We start from the raw sequence: 19603 nt of genomic DNA, 5'->3' as shown, positions 1-19603 counted from the left end.
ACATTAATCATTCTAATTTTTAAATTCTGTTCCGTTCCACGTTTTAGCAACACCCTTTCCGAGGTACACACTTTCTATAACCAACCCACCATCTATCGAGGTACACATATACACTATATATAACATACACATCCTCTACCGAGGTACACATACACACTTTATATAACATACACACCCTCTACCGAGGTACACATACACACTATATATAACCTACACATATCTACCGAGGTACACATACACACTTTATATAACATACACACCCTCTACCGAGGTACACATACACACTATATATAACATACACACCCTCTACCGAGGTACACATACACACTTTACATAACATACACACCCTCTACCGAGGTACACATACACACTTTATATAACATACACACCCTCTACCGAGGTACACACACACACTATATATAACCTACACACCCTCTACCGAGGTACACATACACACTATATATAACCTACACACCCTCTACCGAGGTACACATACACACTTTATATAACCTACACATATCTACCGAGGTACACATACACACTTTCTATAACTTACAAACCATTTTCATTTCCACATTTCTAATGTTTACAATGCTTAAATAAGGTATTTTTAACAGGCAGTAAAAATTTGAATGTCAGTTACTGAGATACAGAGCTCACAATTCCTTGTTATGTATTGTCAACATGTATACAGTAGATTGCTTGATGAAAAAAAAAGACGTCTAAAACAAAATGAGATGACTAACAAACACTCAAAACTGTTTAACTATTAAGAATTAACTTGTAAACTTTAAAAAAACACTGCTTTGAATAAAACATTTACTAGGATATTAAACATAATGTAAATTAAAAAACATGACACAAGCCTTGTTTACATTACAAAGAAGTGTGAGCTCAGCAGATCCTTTCATTATAAATGGATGAGATCGACATCCAAATAAGGAAAATCCAGATGTTCTACCAGATGTGAATACATATAATATACTCATCATATCAATTAATAGACCTTTCCCTAGCTGTTGTCACACTTGGATGACTCTGGGCACCTTCAAAGTTTCGTAGGAAAAAGAAAACAACTATACTACACACAGAATTTTATTTGTAAAATTAACAGAATACATCATAGTGGGACTTACACAACAGTAGTATATATAGTAAGTTTGACCCTGTCCTGGGTTCAGAACCCCTAACCAGGGGGGTCATGAAATTTACAATTTTGGTAGAACCCAATCCCGAAATTTACAGTTTATGTCCCCCTTGTCCCAAAGATGCTTCATACCAAATTTGAAAAGAATTGAAATAGTAGTTATCAAGAAGAAATAAAAAAAAATAATAATCATTGTTCACACATTTAATAACTGACCATTTTGTGCCCATCCTGATACCAAAACCCCTACCCCTGGCTTCATCAAACAGTTTCTGCTCTTTCTAATTATCCACTTAATTTCAATTTAATATCAATAGCACTAAAGAAGATGTTATTTAAGTGATTTACACGACGGACACAGACCAATAGCAATAGATCACCTGAGTGACTCAGGTGACCTAAAAAAAATACAAGTTACTATGTTTTTACAAAACAGATAAACTGAAGGAAGTATTAACATAAGAAAACCACATATTTCCACTAAGAAGAAAATCAAAATCCTTGCCACATGCACATCTTCCATACCCATACAAATACTCTGTAAAATAAGGTCCTCACTTAAAAACTTAACTGTAGAAGGAAAAATAAAAGACAAATCATGTACTCTCTATGCAATAATTCCTTGAAGGTGATTAAGTTCAATATCCTGTAATTTTTTCAACAAGAGGCCTACAGGCCTTATAGGTCACCTGAATACTAGAAAAAAAGTATCACTACTCCCAAGGGCTGTGGAATCTAGAAAAAAAAAATTCCTGTTCTGAATATCTAAGCTAAATTCTAATGTTCAGCAACAGTATAAAACAAGATGTGTAAAATTACCATTTTTTGTACATCCTTTTCTGCTATTCCTAAGTATGCATTTAGATTTTATACAGCATCAGCAAACTTACAGATAAATACTGTATACTAAGTTTGGTCCCACCCTGGGGTCAGAACCCCTATCCCGGAGATCATCAAATTTACAATTTTGGTAAAGGACTACCTCCTCTTTCTAAATATCCATTTCGTTTCAATTTAGTATCAATAACACTAAAGAAGATGTTATCTAAGTGTTTTACACATAAACACTATATAGTAAGTTTGGCCCCACTCACAGGTCAAAACTCCTACCCTGGGGATCATGAAATTTACAATTTTGGTGGAGGCTTTCCTGCTCTACATCACTAGGCATTTAGTTTTTCTTACACATGTGCAGTTGTAGAGAAGAAGATTTTTAAAAATTGGTCAATTTTGGGAAGTTTTTGCCCTGCCCCCTGGGGAGAGGTAAAAATGCACGAGAAGTCAAAATGGATCAAAATTGCAGTACGATATAGAATGATCTACAACGAAGCTACATAGCAAGTTTCAGCTTGATACATGACAAAGAAATGAAATTAGAAACAGAAAACCACTAACAGACGGACAGATATTGCTGTACCATAATATGTCTAAAGATAGGTGTATAAAAACTGTAAATTGTAATTAAGTCATTTGAGTGGCTTAGTCAACATTTGACCATCATGTCCAGAAATCGATCATGTTGATGAAAACAGAAAATCTACTTTTTTTTCAACAAACTTTCGATCTTCTTTTTTTCTTCGGTTATCCAATTATGAATCGTGTTTTTAATTTTCCTCCATCCTAGTCTTTGCAGATTTGGGTTCTTTTCAATAAACTTTTCACAGTCGGTCTTCTTCAATTCTTTTTTTTGCACTATGTTTGTCGTGAAAAATTGTCTAAGTAACGATTTCTCCTGCTGAGAAAGGTAGACCTTTTCTGTAAAAAAAAAAAATAAAATTAATGTTAATCTGAACATTTCTTGTACATGCTGCACTGAAGTAATGGGCTTTATAAAATTTTAAAAGATAAGAGTTTTATGTTAGGTGTTCGACAAGTGAGATTATCCTTCAAGAACCGTATCATTGATTGCATATTGTTTAACATCCTGCTCGAGAATATTTCACTCATATGGAGATGTCACCATTTCCGGTGAAGGGCTGCAAAATTTAGGCCTATGCTCGGCGTTTAAAGCCTTCGAGCAGGATAGGATCTTTATCATGCCACACCTTCTTTGACATGGGCCCATGGCTTTTGCGGTCTCATTCAAAGGACCATTCCATTTAGTCGCCTATTACGACAAGCAAAGGGGTAAAGAGGACCTATTCTAACCTGGATCCACACGGGATAAGAACTGAATAAAATATTACGAGAAGTTTCGTCTTGTAAATGCATGTACATTTATCTTAATTTGAGAAAAGCAAACAAATACATAAACTTTAAAAAATATTTTTATGTATGCAAGATTAAGTTGAAATAAAATGTGAAGGGCAACATGTCAAAACAATTCCACGATGTAAATTTGCACTACGGTTGCTATAAAATCTTTACCATAATGGTCATACCTTTTTATTTCTGAATTTGATTAAAATTTCGATCTCTTGATGTTTTTTTCAAGGTCCCTTGAACTTCGAGTTATCTCGAGTCATTTGTATAATTATGATTTATGGAATAATGCACATAGTCTGAAACTGTTCACAAGTTTTAAAGATATACACCGGACAATACATGTCTATGGACAGACAGATGGTACCAGTTCAACCCAAAACTTCATTTGCTGGATTATCATTACATACAATCTATAACGCTAGCATGAAATTCTGAGGGCCTTGGGTTTGAGTCACATTTGGAAGTGAAATTAAAACTACACTGCACATCATGCCAACTATCTGTTAACAAGTTTCTTTGTTTTAAATATAGTTATAATTTAGTCTCATTTGCAAACAAAATGTTTATTAACTAGAGATTGTTTTTATGAAACTAATGTCTCCTCCGCTCCCAAATTGGAAGTGATCCAAATGAAACCTCCTCCCCTTAATGCACTGCACGGTATGGAGGAGAAAGCACGAGCAGAAACATAGACATTATGAACTCCCATAACGACATAGGAAAAGTGCTCACAAACTATTTTATACCCTACACCCCTCAGATCCACTATGACATTAAGAAAACCAATTAAACCCTCCTGTCCCTACAAAATGCACATCCGCAAATGGCACTGGGGTATTGTACAAAATTTCAAGTCTATCGGATAAGCCATATAGCAGGAAAAGCATTCACAAGCTATTTTAATATCCTCCATCCCTCTTAGATCCACTATAACTTTTAGAAAATAAATGGATCCTCCTGTCCCTACAATATGCACATCTACAAATGACAATGAAGCATTGTACAAAGTTTCAAATCTATCTGGTAACCCGTATAGGAGGGGAAGTGTTTACAAGATTTTGTGACAGAAAGACGGAAAATACAAAGAAATATGTCTCCCAATGAAAGAGAGACATAATTAATCAATTTACCTCTCTTATCATTCTTCTGTTTGCAAGAAAATTTGCCTCCTCGATGTCCCTTGTCAGCACTTACTGTAACACTAGTATCTGTAAAAAATGAATTTAAAGAATTAATGATATTAGTATGCTTACTCCTCCTAGACACCTGATCCCACCTCTGGTGTGTCCAGGGGTCCGTGTTGCCCAACTATCTATTTTGTATTGCTTATAGGAGTTATGAGATTGATCACTGTTCGTTATCTTCACCTTGCATTAATAGTTTCAAAATACCACGCTAAAATTCCAGTTTCAACTTATATACATCAACAGCAATCAATTTCAATCACAAACAATATTCTTGTTTTGTAATCTGTCATAAGATTACTAAAAATTAACAATGCTCAAACTTAATAAAAATCTCACCTTCAAGAGACTGTGTTCCACCATTCCGAGACGGTGTTCTACCATTCCGAGACTGTGTTCCACCATTCCGAGACTGTGTTCGAGACTGTGTTCCACCATTCCGAGACTGTGTTTCATCATCTTCTTTCTCACCATCAGATTCTAAATCTGTATAAACAACATAAAATTGATATTGTTCACATGCATTTTAATTATCTAAAACATACAGTGTCTTTCCAGATTTAAACGTCTGATGTATAAAGTATAACCTATTGTTAGCCTGTAAAAATATCAAACTAACCTTCAAACACAGCAATTTCCTCAAGTCGCTTCCCACTGTACTGTCCTATTGTTCCATTATCAAATGCAGTAAGCAGCCTGCCCATTCTTGCTATCTGGAGAGTCTCTTGTGGAAGACGATAGAACGACCGATGTACTTCAATGTCATGCCCAAGAAAATTTGCCATATTTTCTAAATCAGACTTGGTAAGATTCAGAATCTGTGAAATTGTTGCAACATGTTTCCTTAATTTGGTGCTTGTTATATTTTCTGGAAAAGCAAGATCAGCTTCTTTTGAAAATTTTCTTAAGCAATCTGCACTTCGTACTGGATTTTTTGAATCGAATGTTGATCTTGGAAAGAGGTATTCATTCTCCTTGTGTACCCCTGCATCATTTCTTAACTTCAGCAAGAATTCAATGTTTTCCACTATATTTGGAGGAAGAAGAACTGGAACTGTTCGGCCTCTTTTGCCTCTTATCTCTATCCGCTGGAACATGGAGCACATCATTTTTTCCACTGGTGATAGAGATTCCTCAATATCTTTCAGTGAATCTCGTAAAGAGCATTTGGATTTAGAATCTAAATAACATTTCACCGTGATTCTCTCCGTTTCCCCACCTCTTCTTCTGTTAAATAGTACGACACTTGCCAGTGTCACTTGATTGAGTTCATCCCATTTTGATTTTGCAAACTGTTTTTCTAGTTCTTTAACTAAACTAGTCAATTTTCCTTTCAAGAAGCTCTGAAGTTTCTTGATGTCTTCTGTCAAAGGTAAAATGTTTCCTTTCTCTTTTTTCTTAGTGCTCAGCGTTTCCAATGCTGCATTCGATATGTCTTCATTCCATTCACTTTCACACAAAGAATGAAAATCATGGGCATCTTGTACAGCTGATCTATCCCCAGAAACTAAGGAAATAGCTTTCTTTACAGTGCAGCATTTTTTAAGCAGATGGCCTAATTTCAATGCCAAGGAAGGGTTACTGTACTTGTTTTCATTTTCCTTGTAGCCACAAAGGGCACGAGTGGCTTTAATTGCAACAGGAAATTTCCTGGGAATGAGGAGTTCTGACATATTATTTGTCTCCGAGTCTATCTTTCTGACTGTAACAAGGAATCTCCCTAATTCTCTCATTTTCTGACTGATATGGACATAGAGATGAGGTAAATGTCCATGTTTTTGGTATAGTTTTTCACCTATCCGAATGATCATGGGGTCATTCCTGGCAGCTATTGTAACTTCATCGCACTGCATGTGGCCTATAACATTATCCTTCAATCCTCTGCCAATATCAACAGAACTTGGTAGAAGAAGAGATGCACGAGACTTCAATTTTTTATTAGATGTTGAGTTGCTTTTCCTCAGAGGGCAAACTTTTCTATGTCTCCATAAATTTTTATCAACAAAAAAGGCAAGACAGTCCTCACATGGCAGGTAACTTTGAGCAGACAATGCTTCATCTCTGCGTGACCAAGTTATAAGTATCCCTGTGCCACTCTGCAACACTTCCATGTTGTGGGTATAGTCACCAGTGTTTCTGAGTTTAAGTAGTGCTAATTTTCTTTCCTCAGTCTGTAACTTCATGGCAAGGATTCTCTGAACCTCTACTTCCTCCTTATGTGGGCCTAGATAATGTTTAGTAATATTTGTGAAACTTTTTTGACAATACAGACAAAAATGGACTTTATCCCACACTCTACCGTCTTCCTTGTTGTTTGATTCTTGCACTTTGACTGCATTTTGTTTTGGAACTTGAAGTCTGACTTCAGAATCATGAGACATGCCACTGAGCTTTGATTCGTTATTTCCTTGAGAAATAATTGGAATGATTTCCGATACAGTTGAATCATCCGATTCTAGAATTTTATCTTCTGAATCATTCCTATCACTACCATCTTCCTCATCAGATTCATCACTGTCATCAAAATCATAAGATTCATCACTGTCATCAAAATCATAAGATTCATCACTGTCATCAAAATCATCACTGTCATCAAAATCATCAGATTCATCACTGTCATCAAAATCATCAGATTCATCACTGTCATCAAAATCAACAGACTTGTCACTGTCATCAAAATCATAAGATCCATCACTGTCATCATCATCAAATGAATGATTATCTAATTTTAAAATATCATAGCCTGAATCCTTTCTATCATCATCTTCCTCTGATGATGTCTCCTCTTCTTCACTATCACTGTCTTTTTCACTATCACTGTCTTTTTCATATATCAGATAGTTACACAAAGATTTGGCATGAGAAGATGATAGAGAATCGAACAGCCACTCCCGACTTACTGTCTGAACTCCAGTCTCAAAATGCAAATCTATATGTAAGAACACAAAAAATTCTCTTAACTATGCCAAACATAAAATATGCACACACTTTCTATTCATTTACAGAAGAACAAATGGAAGGTTGAAACATAAAAATCATTTTGACACACCCCCCTCAAAAAACCCAAAACAAACCCTGACCCATGAATTTCGCAATTTAGGAAAAGGACATTATGAACATCATAATCATGCTTTTAATTTATATCATGTAAATTTCAACTTTCCTGGCACAGCAGTTTTTGAGATGAATATTTTTTTTAAAAAAAAATCCTTATATGTGTATGCAAAACTTCAATCCTCCCTTGTATCCCCATCCTACCTCCGGGGGCCATGATTTTTACAAAATTGAATCTGCACTATGTCAGGAAGCTTTCATGTAAATGTTCACTTTCCTGGCCCAGTAGTTTTTGAGAAGATTTTTTTTAAAAGATTTTCCCTATATGTTTGTATGCAAAACTTTGATCCCCTCTTGTGGCCCTATCCTACCCCTGGGAGTCATGATCTGAACATAGTCATATCTGAAATATGTCAGAAAGCTTTCATGTAAATTTCAGCTCTTCTGGCCCAGTGGTTCTTGAGAAGAAATTTTTTAAATGACCCACCCTATTTTTTATTTTTGTGATTATCTCCCCTTTGAGAGGGACATTGCCCTTCATTTGAACAAACTTGAAAGCCCTTCACCCAAGGATGCTTTGTGGCAAGTTTGGTTGAAATTGGCCCAGTGGTTCTTCAGAAGAAGTCAAAAATATAAAAAGTTTGCAGACAATGGACAAAATGTGATCAGAAAAGCTCATCAGAGCTAAAAAAAAAAAAAAAATTATACACTTTTATTTTGTCACCATACTGGCCCTGCATAAGGGCCTGAACTCCTGATGCAGGAGCTATGAAATCAATTTTGCAATTTAGTAGAGAAGTTCATGAACATCATCAAAGTCATGCATTTAGCTTTTCCCATATATCTATATCACAGTAGAGATTTTCTATTGTTTCATAAATTTTCACTATATGGCTATATTGGTCCTGCCCTAGGACTTGAACCCTGACCCAGGAGCCACAAATTTCACAATTTAGGCAGATAGCTACATCAACATCATAATCATGCATTTAATTTTTCTCAAATATATTTATGGCAGTAGAGAAGGAAGATTTTCTAAGATTTAATGCATTTTGATTTTATGGTCATATTGGGCCTAAACCGCTCACCTGGGCCATGGATTTCACAATTCAAGTAGAATGTTTCATGGATATCATAACCATGCATTTAGTTTTTCTCCCACATGTGTAAGTGTAGAGAAGAATATTTTTGAAAATTTGACCTTTTTCTTATGATATTTTGCCCACCCATGAGGCCCTGGGGGAGGTATTGTCATAAATTTCACAATTTATATCCCTCTTATCCTAGAGATGCTCCAAATCAAAAATGTTAATGATTGGCCAATATCTATATATATATACACACAAGTAAAAAGGCTTGAAATGAATAACTTTACCTTTAAATTTCTTTGAATCCTCCTTACTGACATCATCATCGGAAAAACAAGTCAAAATTACTTTCCTCATTGCATTATTCTGGAATTCTTTTGCAGATGATATCAAAAGGCCTCCACATGCTTCCACAAGATACTTCAGGCATGCTTAATTAACAAAGAACAGAAAACACAAACTTAAAATTATAGAATAGACTATATATCCATATAATTGTTGTCTTTATTAAAGCCATAACACTTGCACATTCATAAATATTTGTCCTTATCATTAGATGTTATAAACAACAAACCTGGGTCCACTGTTTCGCATTTCTTTACATCAACATATATCTGATGATTTTTTAGGATTGGATTCTGCATTTCTCTGGACAGTTTTGGCCCATAGTTGATGCCGATGGTGTTGTCGCCAATTATCTCAAAATCACCCTATGTAATCATTGTACAATTAATTGAAGTTTGGCAAAAGGTAAAATGGAACTCCACAGCAATACCATAATAAGGTACATGTATGTGTACTTACTTCTGGCAGAAAAAACCCTTTCTGAATACTTTGTTTTATCCAACTATAATCAAGTATCCAGCAATGATTTGCTAATCCAAAGAAATACTTCATTGTTCTATCACAAACACGTCCACCTGTAAGATATGTAAATAGGAGTAGTTCGAAACATTTACACTTCCTTCGAATAAGCTCAAGTGTTCAAGGGAGAAGTGATTAAAGAACTTACTTGACCTAACAATGACATGGCTTACAGAGTCGTTGAAAAGATGATGAAATTTGACACCATGTTCAAAAGCAAATGACTTCACTTCATTCTGAAAAAAAGAGAGGTACACAGGCATTAACAGTCACCTGAGTATCATAGCCCATGATACAGGGAGTCTCAAATTTGCATATAAGCCTCAATATGGAGTCTAACCCCCTAGGATCATGAAATTTACAATTTTGGTAAGGGACTACCTACTCCTTTTAAATATCTATTTAGTTTCAATAGCATTAAAAAAGATATTAATTAAATGTTTTACATAATCTATACACATTATATATATATATATATATATATATATATATAAATCAAGTTTAACCCCACCCTGGAGTCAAGATTCTCTACCCGGGGACCATGATTGATTGAATATTGTTTTACGTCCTTCTCGAGAATATTTCACTCAAATGAAGACGTCACCACTACCAGTGAAGGGCTGCAAAATTTAGGCCTATGCTCGGCACTTATGGCCATTGAGCAGTGAGGGTTTTTTATCGTGCCACACTTGCTGTGACATCAGGCTTCAGTTTTTGTGATATCATCCGAAGGACCGCCTCATTTAATCCCCCTCTTATGACAAGCAAGGGGTACTGAGGACCAATTCTAACCCAGATCCCCACGGGAATAAAATATACAATTTTTGTAGAGGCCTTCCTGCTCTACATCACCATGCATTTAGTTTTTCTTGAGATATGCAGTTGTAGAGAAGATTTAAAAAAAAACTGGTAAATGTTTTGCCGTTTTTGCCCTGCTTAAGGCCCAAGGGGTGCAGGTATCCTGAAAATTTATTTATGTCCCCCTTGTTCCAATGATGCTTCATATGAAATCTGAATGGTAGTTATCAAGAAGTTAAAAATATTTCAATTGTTAGTGCACGATGACAAACGCAGACCAATTGGCCTTGAAGTTTTCGAGAAGAAGACTGTAGAATTGTTAACGGATGATGAGGGACTCGCGTGACTAAAAAATATGAGAAGAATCTTGGTTTCCTTTAGTATTTAGTATCACTTGTTATCTAAATAATTATTAAAATTCTTACCACACATCTTTTCTCCAGTCCAGAGACCATTATTCCTTTGATATAAGGAATTTCTGCCCCCGAAACAATACCTGTATTTCCTGTAGTAAAGTTAAATATATCAATACTTCAATACATATTTTGTTTCAAAAGTAAACACAAAGATACTTGAAAGATAATTTATAGATAATTAATCAAGATGAGATTGTGTAGAGTTCTGGGGGGTGGGGGGTGGGGGGGGTGTTGTACAGATTAGCTTAAAACCAACTTTTATTTGTGTGCGAGAAATTTTTGCAAGAACCTTACCATCGTGAATATTTCTAGCAATGAACCAGTTCTTTTAATGTCTCTAGTATTTGTTCCAAGTTTTTCTCAGTTGCAAAAATTATTCACTGCGAACGAGTTTATCGCTAATAAATCGCAAAATAAAGTTGTTGCGATTAAAAGTTGGTTTACAGTATACACTGACCAGGTACTGATAAATACTTACTGAGTTCAGACACCATATCCTCACTAAGTCCTGGTACATCTTCCTTAGGGCCTAGTTTTTCTTGTTTCGCTGGATTCCCTTCAAACAAAAACCCCATAACCCATAAAGCTCACCTTGTCCCTGCTATTCATTCTTCTGAAGACTTTATAGATTTTCTCCTATATATTTGCAAGCAAAATCTTGATTCCATAAAATGGCTCCACCCTACCCCAGTCTGAGAATTTAATGGTAGACAGATAGACCGCGGCTATGCCAAATGAGGTCGGGCCATGCCATGTGCAAATAAGATATCCCGAATTGTCTATGCCAAATTCTAAGAAACAAAGGAATAATTATGATACGTGTGTGAGATAATGCACTTAAGATAAATATTTTCCCTTAAAATTGTCAAAATCTATTTTTGTGACCTGGATTTCACTCTGTTAATTTTAGAGTATACGACTTGAGTGTCTAAGTGGTTTGAAGATTATGACTAGTGCTCTAGACAAATTTTTCAACATACGATTCGTATGTCTTTAAATGTCAATGCTTTTTTTAAAATCAGCATTGACAAATTTTATTGGGATCGATTTTTAAACTAAAATTTTCCTCAACAATATGACTAGAGTTATCCTATTTTTCTTACATCCCAAATATTCAAGTATTGCAAGAATGTCAAAACAAAATAATATACGTTCGACTTTTTGAGGTGAAGGTCAAATGGCATGTATATGATTCCGCAGTTAAAATATTTTCTGGACAGTGATTATGATTAATTATAAAAGAAAAAAGAAAATAGATTAAATGTAGAATTGGAAATGGAGTATGAAGTTGAATAAAACAAAAGAAAGTTTGTTAATAACTATTTTCTCTCGATATATGTGTTATTTTTGTCGTAAAATTTTGGTAAGTCTATGCCAAATGCCAATGGTTTATGCCACATCAAAAAGACATCTAGACCTATTGCCTATGCCATTTAAAAAGTTAAATTCTCAGACTGCTACCCCTGGGGTCAATGATGTGACCAAAATTAAATCTAGACTACTTTATGTCAGGAAGCTATCATGTAAATTTCAATTTTTCTGGCCCAGTGGTTCTTAAAAGATCTTTTACATCTTGGCATTTCTTGATATCTCACAATGGAGGGGCATGACCCTTCATTTAAACAACCTTTAATCCCCTTCACCCTCAGATGATTTGTACTAAATTTGATTATAATTGGCTCAGTTATTCTAGAGAAGAAGATACAAATGTGAAAAGATAACAGATAGACAGTGATCAGAAAAGCTCTAATGAGCTTTCGGCTCAGGTGAGCTAATAAGCAAACTGCTTTCAATCGTATCAAAAACATTATTTTCTATAAGCAAATTTATCCATGTATAAATTAATTAATAATTATACCTTAGTGATTTCACTTAGTGTATGCTTTATAAACATGAATTTATGTCTTACTAATATGCATAATTACTTACCTGTAGACAAATTAATGCTCTTTGATCTATCAGCAATTTCAAGGTCTCTTTTATATTTCTCCAGTTCTGGTCTTTTAGTAAGTTTTTCTGAAATAAGTATTCTCATTTTAAAGACAAGATATTATCTATTTAAAAAATAAAAATATTGGCTCTTCAAGAGGTTCACATCTGAGATTTGGAGTAATGTCAATTTTATTTTTTTATTTCTACATTGAAGGAGAATTAGGAAATCAAAATGAAAAACTGGGGTCACAATGTTTGTTATTGAGCTACAGTGCTCTAAACACAACCTTTTTGCACTTAAAATTTATTCAATATTATACTTTATTTGTCTGTTGGTGTCAACACAACATAAGCTACACAAATCAATCATTGTATAAAATATATACATAATCATGTCTTCTAACACTACAGATAAAAGATATAAAAAAAAATAAAAAATAAAAAAAAATTTAATACTATTAATAGACGTAAATGATGACCTTTTGCACTTAATATACGAAAAACTTCATGATATCAAAATTGAGAGTTTAAAAGAACAAAGTAGGAGTAATGTCAACTTCTGAAATTTTACATAATATTCAAGGTCTGGTCTTACAATTTAGAATAGAATTTTAAAAAGTTGGGGTTGGAGATCAAATTTTTGAATTATCAGCAAAAATACTGAATTTTTATACAAAATTTCGAGTAAATTAATTAGAACTTTTTCAAGAATCGGTGTTCTGTTAATAAAAAAAAAATCTGTTTGCAAAAATATTATCAACCAAGTTAATAAATTACAACATTTGAACTTGTTCCAAGTCTCAACTACCTGTATCATAAATCAGAGAACTGAAATACATGTATATGGCAGTATAAAACAGACAATACATTGGATGAAACAGAAATTGTAATATCATGCAGATTTAGAACATTTTGATTAGTGAATCATTCCGCCATAAAATATAGTCCCTGCCAAACCCTTTCAAAATTTGACTTGACTCAAATGTTTTCAAAAGGATAGGGTTCAGTGATAGATAAATGTGTAATATGTTTGCACCAATGGGATCAGTATTGAACCAGTAAATACTTAGTTGTTGCATCCTGCTTAGTTGTGCTTAAAAGCAACTTGCATCAATAATGCTTACAAAATTATATCAAGTTTTTGAAACTTGAGTACTTACTAAAGTACAAAATACTTTTGGTGGGTTTTTTCTTCTGTATTTTATTTGGGACTGGGGCCCTTACAATTGGGAAAATTAGCGTCAAAACAAATTTTTTTTTTTTGAATTTACGAATGGGAATTTTTAGGTCAGATTTGGGGAAAATGTCAAGAAATTTTTGGATTGGGCCGATATTTGACCCTAAATCAGGCCCCCCAAAAAGCACTGACTTTTGACACCATCTAGCCCCTTATTTAGGGACTGACCCCTAAAACTAGTAGCATTAAATTTCACAATTTCCAACTACATTTCATTTGAATTCTCTTGGATCCACAACTTGTGATTTGTTATAATGGTTTTCTAGACATTTTATATATATATATATATATATATATGTATATAACAAATTTCAAATGAGTGACAGTGACATTTTTTCAAGAATTCTACATGCATTGAAATGTTTTATAATTTACACATACATACTATATGCTAAGTTTGGCATCGTCCTGAATTCAGAATTAAATTCTACCTGGAGATAATGAAATTTCGATAGATCAAGGTCTTAAATTCCCACTCTATATGACAATGCATAAATTAGTTTTTCTGACACAGGTGCAATTGTTGAGTGGAAGATTTTTGAGAAATTGTCAATTTTTGGCACTTTTGCCCCATCCCTAAGGGTGTTGGAGTCCTAAAATTTACAATGTATGTCTTTCTTGTACTTCATACCAAATTTGAAAAGAGTTTAAAATGTTCAATTGTTAACACACATTGCAAGACCAATAACAATAGGTCACAAGAGTGATTCAGGTGACCAAAAAACTGTAGTAAATAAAATGTTAGTAAAAACATTCAATAAAAACAAAATAATTAATGCTGAATGAAAAATTAAAATTACTTAGACTCTGTGCAACAACTGGTGAAGCCTTATCAAAAGCTTTTAGCCTATCAATATCTAATGAAATGCTGAAAATAAATAAAAGGCACATCAAGCATCATCTCGTTAACGTATTGATACCCATCGTTATTTAAAATACATGTCAATAGGTTAACATTGCAGAGTAGGTCCAAAGATCACAGAAATACTCACACAGAATCCTCATCCCAAAACGATACTTCAACTTTAGCACTTTCCTTTTTACTAATAAATCCTGGCCACCACAGTGTTGTCCAAGACCCCATTATAATCGGACAAAGCACAACATCATGAACACCTATTAAAGTAAAGTATACATGTTCAAAAAAAATACTTTGTACCAATATGTGACTTTCTAAATCTGGAGATTTTGTTTTCAAAAGATCATTATGTCATTGCACAATAATTCATAATGCAATAGATATATTTTACCCAATGTGGGTGTGTCTTTCATCGTTTTCCGTTTTCTTGTTTCCATCTTTGAGAATCTCTGATTTCTGAAAATGTTTGCATACAGGGACATTGTACAAATGATGTATTAATTACTTCTATTGATTCACAATAATAAACTGAAACAGAAGTTCAAAGTAAATTCATGGCTGAAAGAAAACAATGCACAGAAAATAAAGATATTAAAAGAAGTTAAGCGCAATTTATACAATACTGCAATTGCAATCGGGATTTCAATTGCCCCGGCCGGCCTGGATTTTCCTACCCATTTTACCAACATATTCGCTATCCCCAGGCCCTTCATCAACAAATTGTCAAAGGCAAAATACACCTTGTGTTTTGGCGTTTTATTCCCATCCCATGATACTGCAGGTCTTACAGTACACAGGTATTTTGGTTTTACATGTCACGCATGAACACTGACATTTGTCGACGAGTTATTTTTAGATAATAAACAACTATTGCATGCAATACTTGTCTCAACTGAAAAAGTAAAGTAAAATAAGAACAGTCTTTGAATTTATAACTAGAGAAAATTAAACATTTTCCAATACTTTTCTTAATTTATGTTCTTCTACATTATCATGATTATGCAGAATAATAAATATTATTTCATTGTATTAGACAGAGCTCCAGATAAGGTGCGTATCAGCGTAAATACTCATTTAATTTGACCAGATACGCAATTAAGTTGAAAGTTATGCGTATAATTACGCATTAGCGAATTTAAATACGCTTAACACTCCCAAAGTAATGCATACTTGTGATACATGTAGTATAATATAAATACAAATTATCTATTCATATGAATACGGAAGTTCCGAGTTCCCAAAAAGTTATTTCCCTTTGTCGAACTCTTCCGTAAATTATGACGTAAAATATGATGACAGTGGGTACATTTGCTAATTACTATCGTTGTATTATTTCTTAAAAGATGATATCCAGAATTTCTGAGACTATCCTATCTCAGGGAAAAGGCAACTTTAGTGAGTTTATGAGTATTGGATAACAAAATGGCTCAAACAAATATTGTTAATTGCCATCGTTCTTTGATAAAAGCGTCACTCATGTAGAAGAGGAAACAAATAATGATTCAATAGCCAATTTGATGATCTTATTCAAACAAATTATGCTTGATATGGCCAGAATATGCATACCAGTGATTGATATAAACAAAAGTTACGCTTTTATTACATTAATCGTACATAATCGTTATGTACAATGCCAGTCTACGATATAATGTATACATTGTGTACCCACCATATGTCATAAAATGCGAAAGAGTTCAACAAAGGGAAATAACTCTTGGGTAACTCGGAACTTGCGTATTGAGGTTTGCCCAGGGTTTGATCATACATGAAAGCGCTATGAAATACGATTCGATGACAATCACAATCTTGAAAGTTTGAAAGAGTCAACTCAAAACAACTATATAGTCCTACTTGTTATACTTTTCTCTTAAAGAGGTAGTGTGCGGTCAAAATCACAGAAAACAAAATCTTGTATTATCAATCGTGGACAAATGAATGCTGCTAAAAACATGGCACAGAAAATATCACCAGATAAACAATACTTCCTCTGTTAAACTTTGACTTAAAGTTTTTACTGAAAGGCCGCTCAAAGCAGCATTGTCTCAATAAGTATTTTTAAAAAGCATTTGCGAGAATCGGAGTCACGCATTTATTTGATACTTGTATATTTACAGGGGGAAATCCTTTGTAGTTCTTTTTATTAAAACTCTTCACTGTTATTGGGATTTTTAAATCTATCATTGAGGTATTGAAATTTAATATGTCAGACATCCAGTCACATGATTATGATCCAATTCTGTATTAGTGGCAAAACAGCAAAGATAATCAGTAAATTACAAAATACTCTTTTGACTTCTTCTGAAAAGCAAAATATTCATTGATTTGAAAATCAGGGGGTAAATTTATACTCTTTGTGGTCAAAAATTATCTGGAGCTCTCATTAGAATTGTTGAATTCTATTTATTTTTGGAAATTTTCTGTTAATTATATACCGGTTTACATTTCCTCTACATTCTCCACCCTCTAAAGTATTCAAATTTACACTCCAAATTTTATCGTGCACAAGCACATGATACATAAAACTACTGACCTGTTTAAAAGATGCACCTCAATTATTATTTATTCATATTTTTAAAACAGATAAAAGTAGGTAGAAGTAGCTACTTTAAGCAGGTTTAAATACCTAGGTAGCTATTGTAGGTAGAAATAGTCCAGGGATGTTTTTAAAGTCTGTAGGGGGTCGAAATAAGGCCCCATTCTCAATACTAAAAAGCAGATATTTTCCCCAATCTTTGCTTTGAAATTCCCAAACAATGAAAACAAAATAAGCAGAGTAACCTAATTGTTAATAAATCTTCTCCACAGACCCACAGATTACAATATTTGCTTCAAAATTGTGAAGTAGACCTAATTTTCTGACCTCTGCTTATTTAAATGAAGTAAACTTTGGCCAAATTGAAAGTCAGAGGGAGTCCAATACGCCGATTTCGAGATACGTTCGAGTTATTTTCCTTTGAAGAACTCTCGTACATAAGTAAATGTACTCAGTATTTTTTTCATACGCTGTTTCATCACCTGAATTCAACTGATACACAAACTAAGTAAGTGATAAGTAATGTATTCAGGGAGTAATTAAATATGTGGAATTCTTATTATATCATGTAATTTCGTTGGTTGTAGGTTTCATATCCAGGATATTACTTTAAAACATTTCTTTCAATAGTATTTTGAATTTCCTTCATTTACATATTTAAAGAGGAGCAGCACTTAATTAGTGATGTACCGATTGTCGCCGACTTTCGATTGTCGGTCGCTATAACTGAAACGATGTGAATAATCGATTGTCATTTTGAAAATCGCCGACATCGGTAATATATTTAATAATACGAATATTCCTGCCGCGAATTATCTAAAATCAAAAATGGCTGACGAAGCTGAATAATCTGATAAGATTGAATGATAATAATGATTGAATATTGTTTAACATCCCTCATGAGAATCTCTCACTCGTATGGAGACGTCACCATTGCCGGTAAAGGCCTACAAAATTTAGGCCTAAGCTCGGCACTTACAGTCTTTGAACAGGGAGGGATCTTTATCATGCCACACCTGTTGTGACACGGGGCCTCGAGATTTTGCCTCTTACAACATGCAAGGGATAATGAGGCTCTATTCTAACCCGGATCTCATAAGAACAACAAAAGTCGAGATATCTACCCCTATCCCGGGAAAATAAAATCGAAAGTATGGGATTATTACTTCAAATTTCTAATTATGATTTTAGACGGACCTCCATATGAGTGAAAAATATCCGACAGAGATGTTATGCAAGATAAAATCAATCTAATGATTTTATTCTAATTAACTTAATATCTAGGGTAACAAAATAAAATAAATTTAATATATCTATGCCTTAAATTTGAAATCATTAAAATTCGATTATTTTTCGCTTAATCAATCGAAAAGGTGCATCCGATTAATCCGATCGATTAATTTTTTTTCCCCGATTGCCCATCACTACATTTAATACATTTTATCGTCTTCCTCACTGACTGTAGGTTCACCCTGTCCCACTTAGGCACTCAAGTTCTACTAAATGTTCCTCGTACACAGGAGAAATCTTATCTCGAAACTGGCGTGTTATACCTTAATGCACTCTGGATTGGTTTTCTCCCTACTACTCTGTATGAAACATTTTCCCCAATTTCAAGTAAATGTCGCTATTTCCCCCAATTTGGAAAGGTCCAGGCCCTTGAAATAAAGACCTTAAAAAACACTCTAGTCTTTGGTCTGGGCCTGGTAAACGTTACAAAATATATACAAACATGTAGCTGCGCTCGCTCAAACGGTAGCACCGTCAACATATTATGAATCATATATACAAGATATTTACAAAACATCAACAAATTACTGAAATACGAATACCGTGGTATCATAGGACCCCGGCACACCGCCAATTTCATGGACCAAACTTGGCAAAGACATTAGGCCCAAAATCTTTGAACAAACATTGTAACTGACTGACAACAAATTCATAAACAACAGATTGAACAGTATTAATAAAAGTAATGAGTTTCAAATAAACAAATAATCATGTCAACTTTACCAGTTACAGGCAGCCATTTGGCATTTCTAGTCTTAGCACGTGCACAGATAACTCCGATCCCGATCAAAAATAATCCCCCCTCCCTCTCTAAATCACAAATGGGTGTCTGAGGCCCCAATGGATCCAGGGCGAAGTCATGGGGCGTAACCCCATTAAATTACTAAGTTTTTTCAATACATGAATGTAGTGTTTTGGACATGTTGCTATATATCAAAAGGATCGTGTTTGTGACGTCGCGCCGTCTATGGAACGGACCTCTCATCTCAGTCACTA

General features: G+C 34.2%; 1 protein-coding gene across 4 annotated transcripts; it reads right to left on the bottom strand.

Annotated features, from left to right (window-relative positions):
* Positions 1-1079: 1079 nt before the first annotated feature.
* Positions 1080-19391, bottom strand: LOC125666136 (uncharacterized). 4 transcript variants are annotated; one of them, XM_048899257.2, is made up of 16 exons: positions 19331-19363; positions 19150-19221; positions 15176-15240; positions 14918-15041; positions 14726-14793; positions 12686-12772; positions 11235-11312; positions 10766-10845; positions 9691-9778; positions 9483-9598; positions 9253-9388; positions 8966-9109; positions 5156-7465; positions 4876-5022; positions 4483-4560; positions 1080-2902 (listed from the first exon to the last, which is right to left on the bottom strand). In XM_048899257.2, exons 2-16 carry the CDS (start codon positions 19185-19187, stop codon positions 2685-2687), a joined length of 3777 nt encoding a protein of 1258 aa, XP_048755214.1. In that variant the 5' UTR covers positions 19188-19221; positions 19331-19363; the 3' UTR covers positions 1080-2684. The 4 variants fall into 4 exon arrangements, with proteins under 4 accessions (XP_048755214.1, XP_048755215.1, XP_048755213.1 ...); XM_048899258.2 differs by lacking the exon at positions 19150-19221 and having other exon boundaries at positions 19331-19391; XM_048899256.2 differs by lacking the exon at positions 19331-19363 and having other exon boundaries at positions 19150-19311.
* Between the last annotated feature and the right edge of the window lie 212 nt (positions 19392-19603).

The sequence above is a fragment of the Ostrea edulis genome, chromosome 9 (assembly GCF_947568905.1).
Source record: "Ostrea edulis chromosome 9, xbOstEdul1.1, whole genome shotgun sequence".
Taxonomy (NCBI): Eukaryota; Metazoa; Mollusca; class Bivalvia; order Ostreida; family Ostreidae; genus Ostrea; species Ostrea edulis.
The sequence above is the reverse complement of the archived record's forward strand: the minus strand, read 5'-3'. Positions and strand labels throughout refer to the sequence as shown.

Coding starts and splice junctions, on each gene's coding strand:
- LOC125666136 (XM_048899257.2), bottom strand. CDS start 19,187: ATGAAATTGGCGGTGTGCCGGGGTCCTATGATACCACG. Junction 15,241..19,149: donor CGGGGTCCTATGATACCACG/GTATTCGTATTT, acceptor AAACATTTTCAG/AAATCAGAGATTCTCAAAGA. Junction 2,903..4,482: donor ACAGAAGAATGATAAGAGAG/GTAAATTGATTA, acceptor TTTTTTTTACAG/AAAAGGTCTACCTTTCTCAG.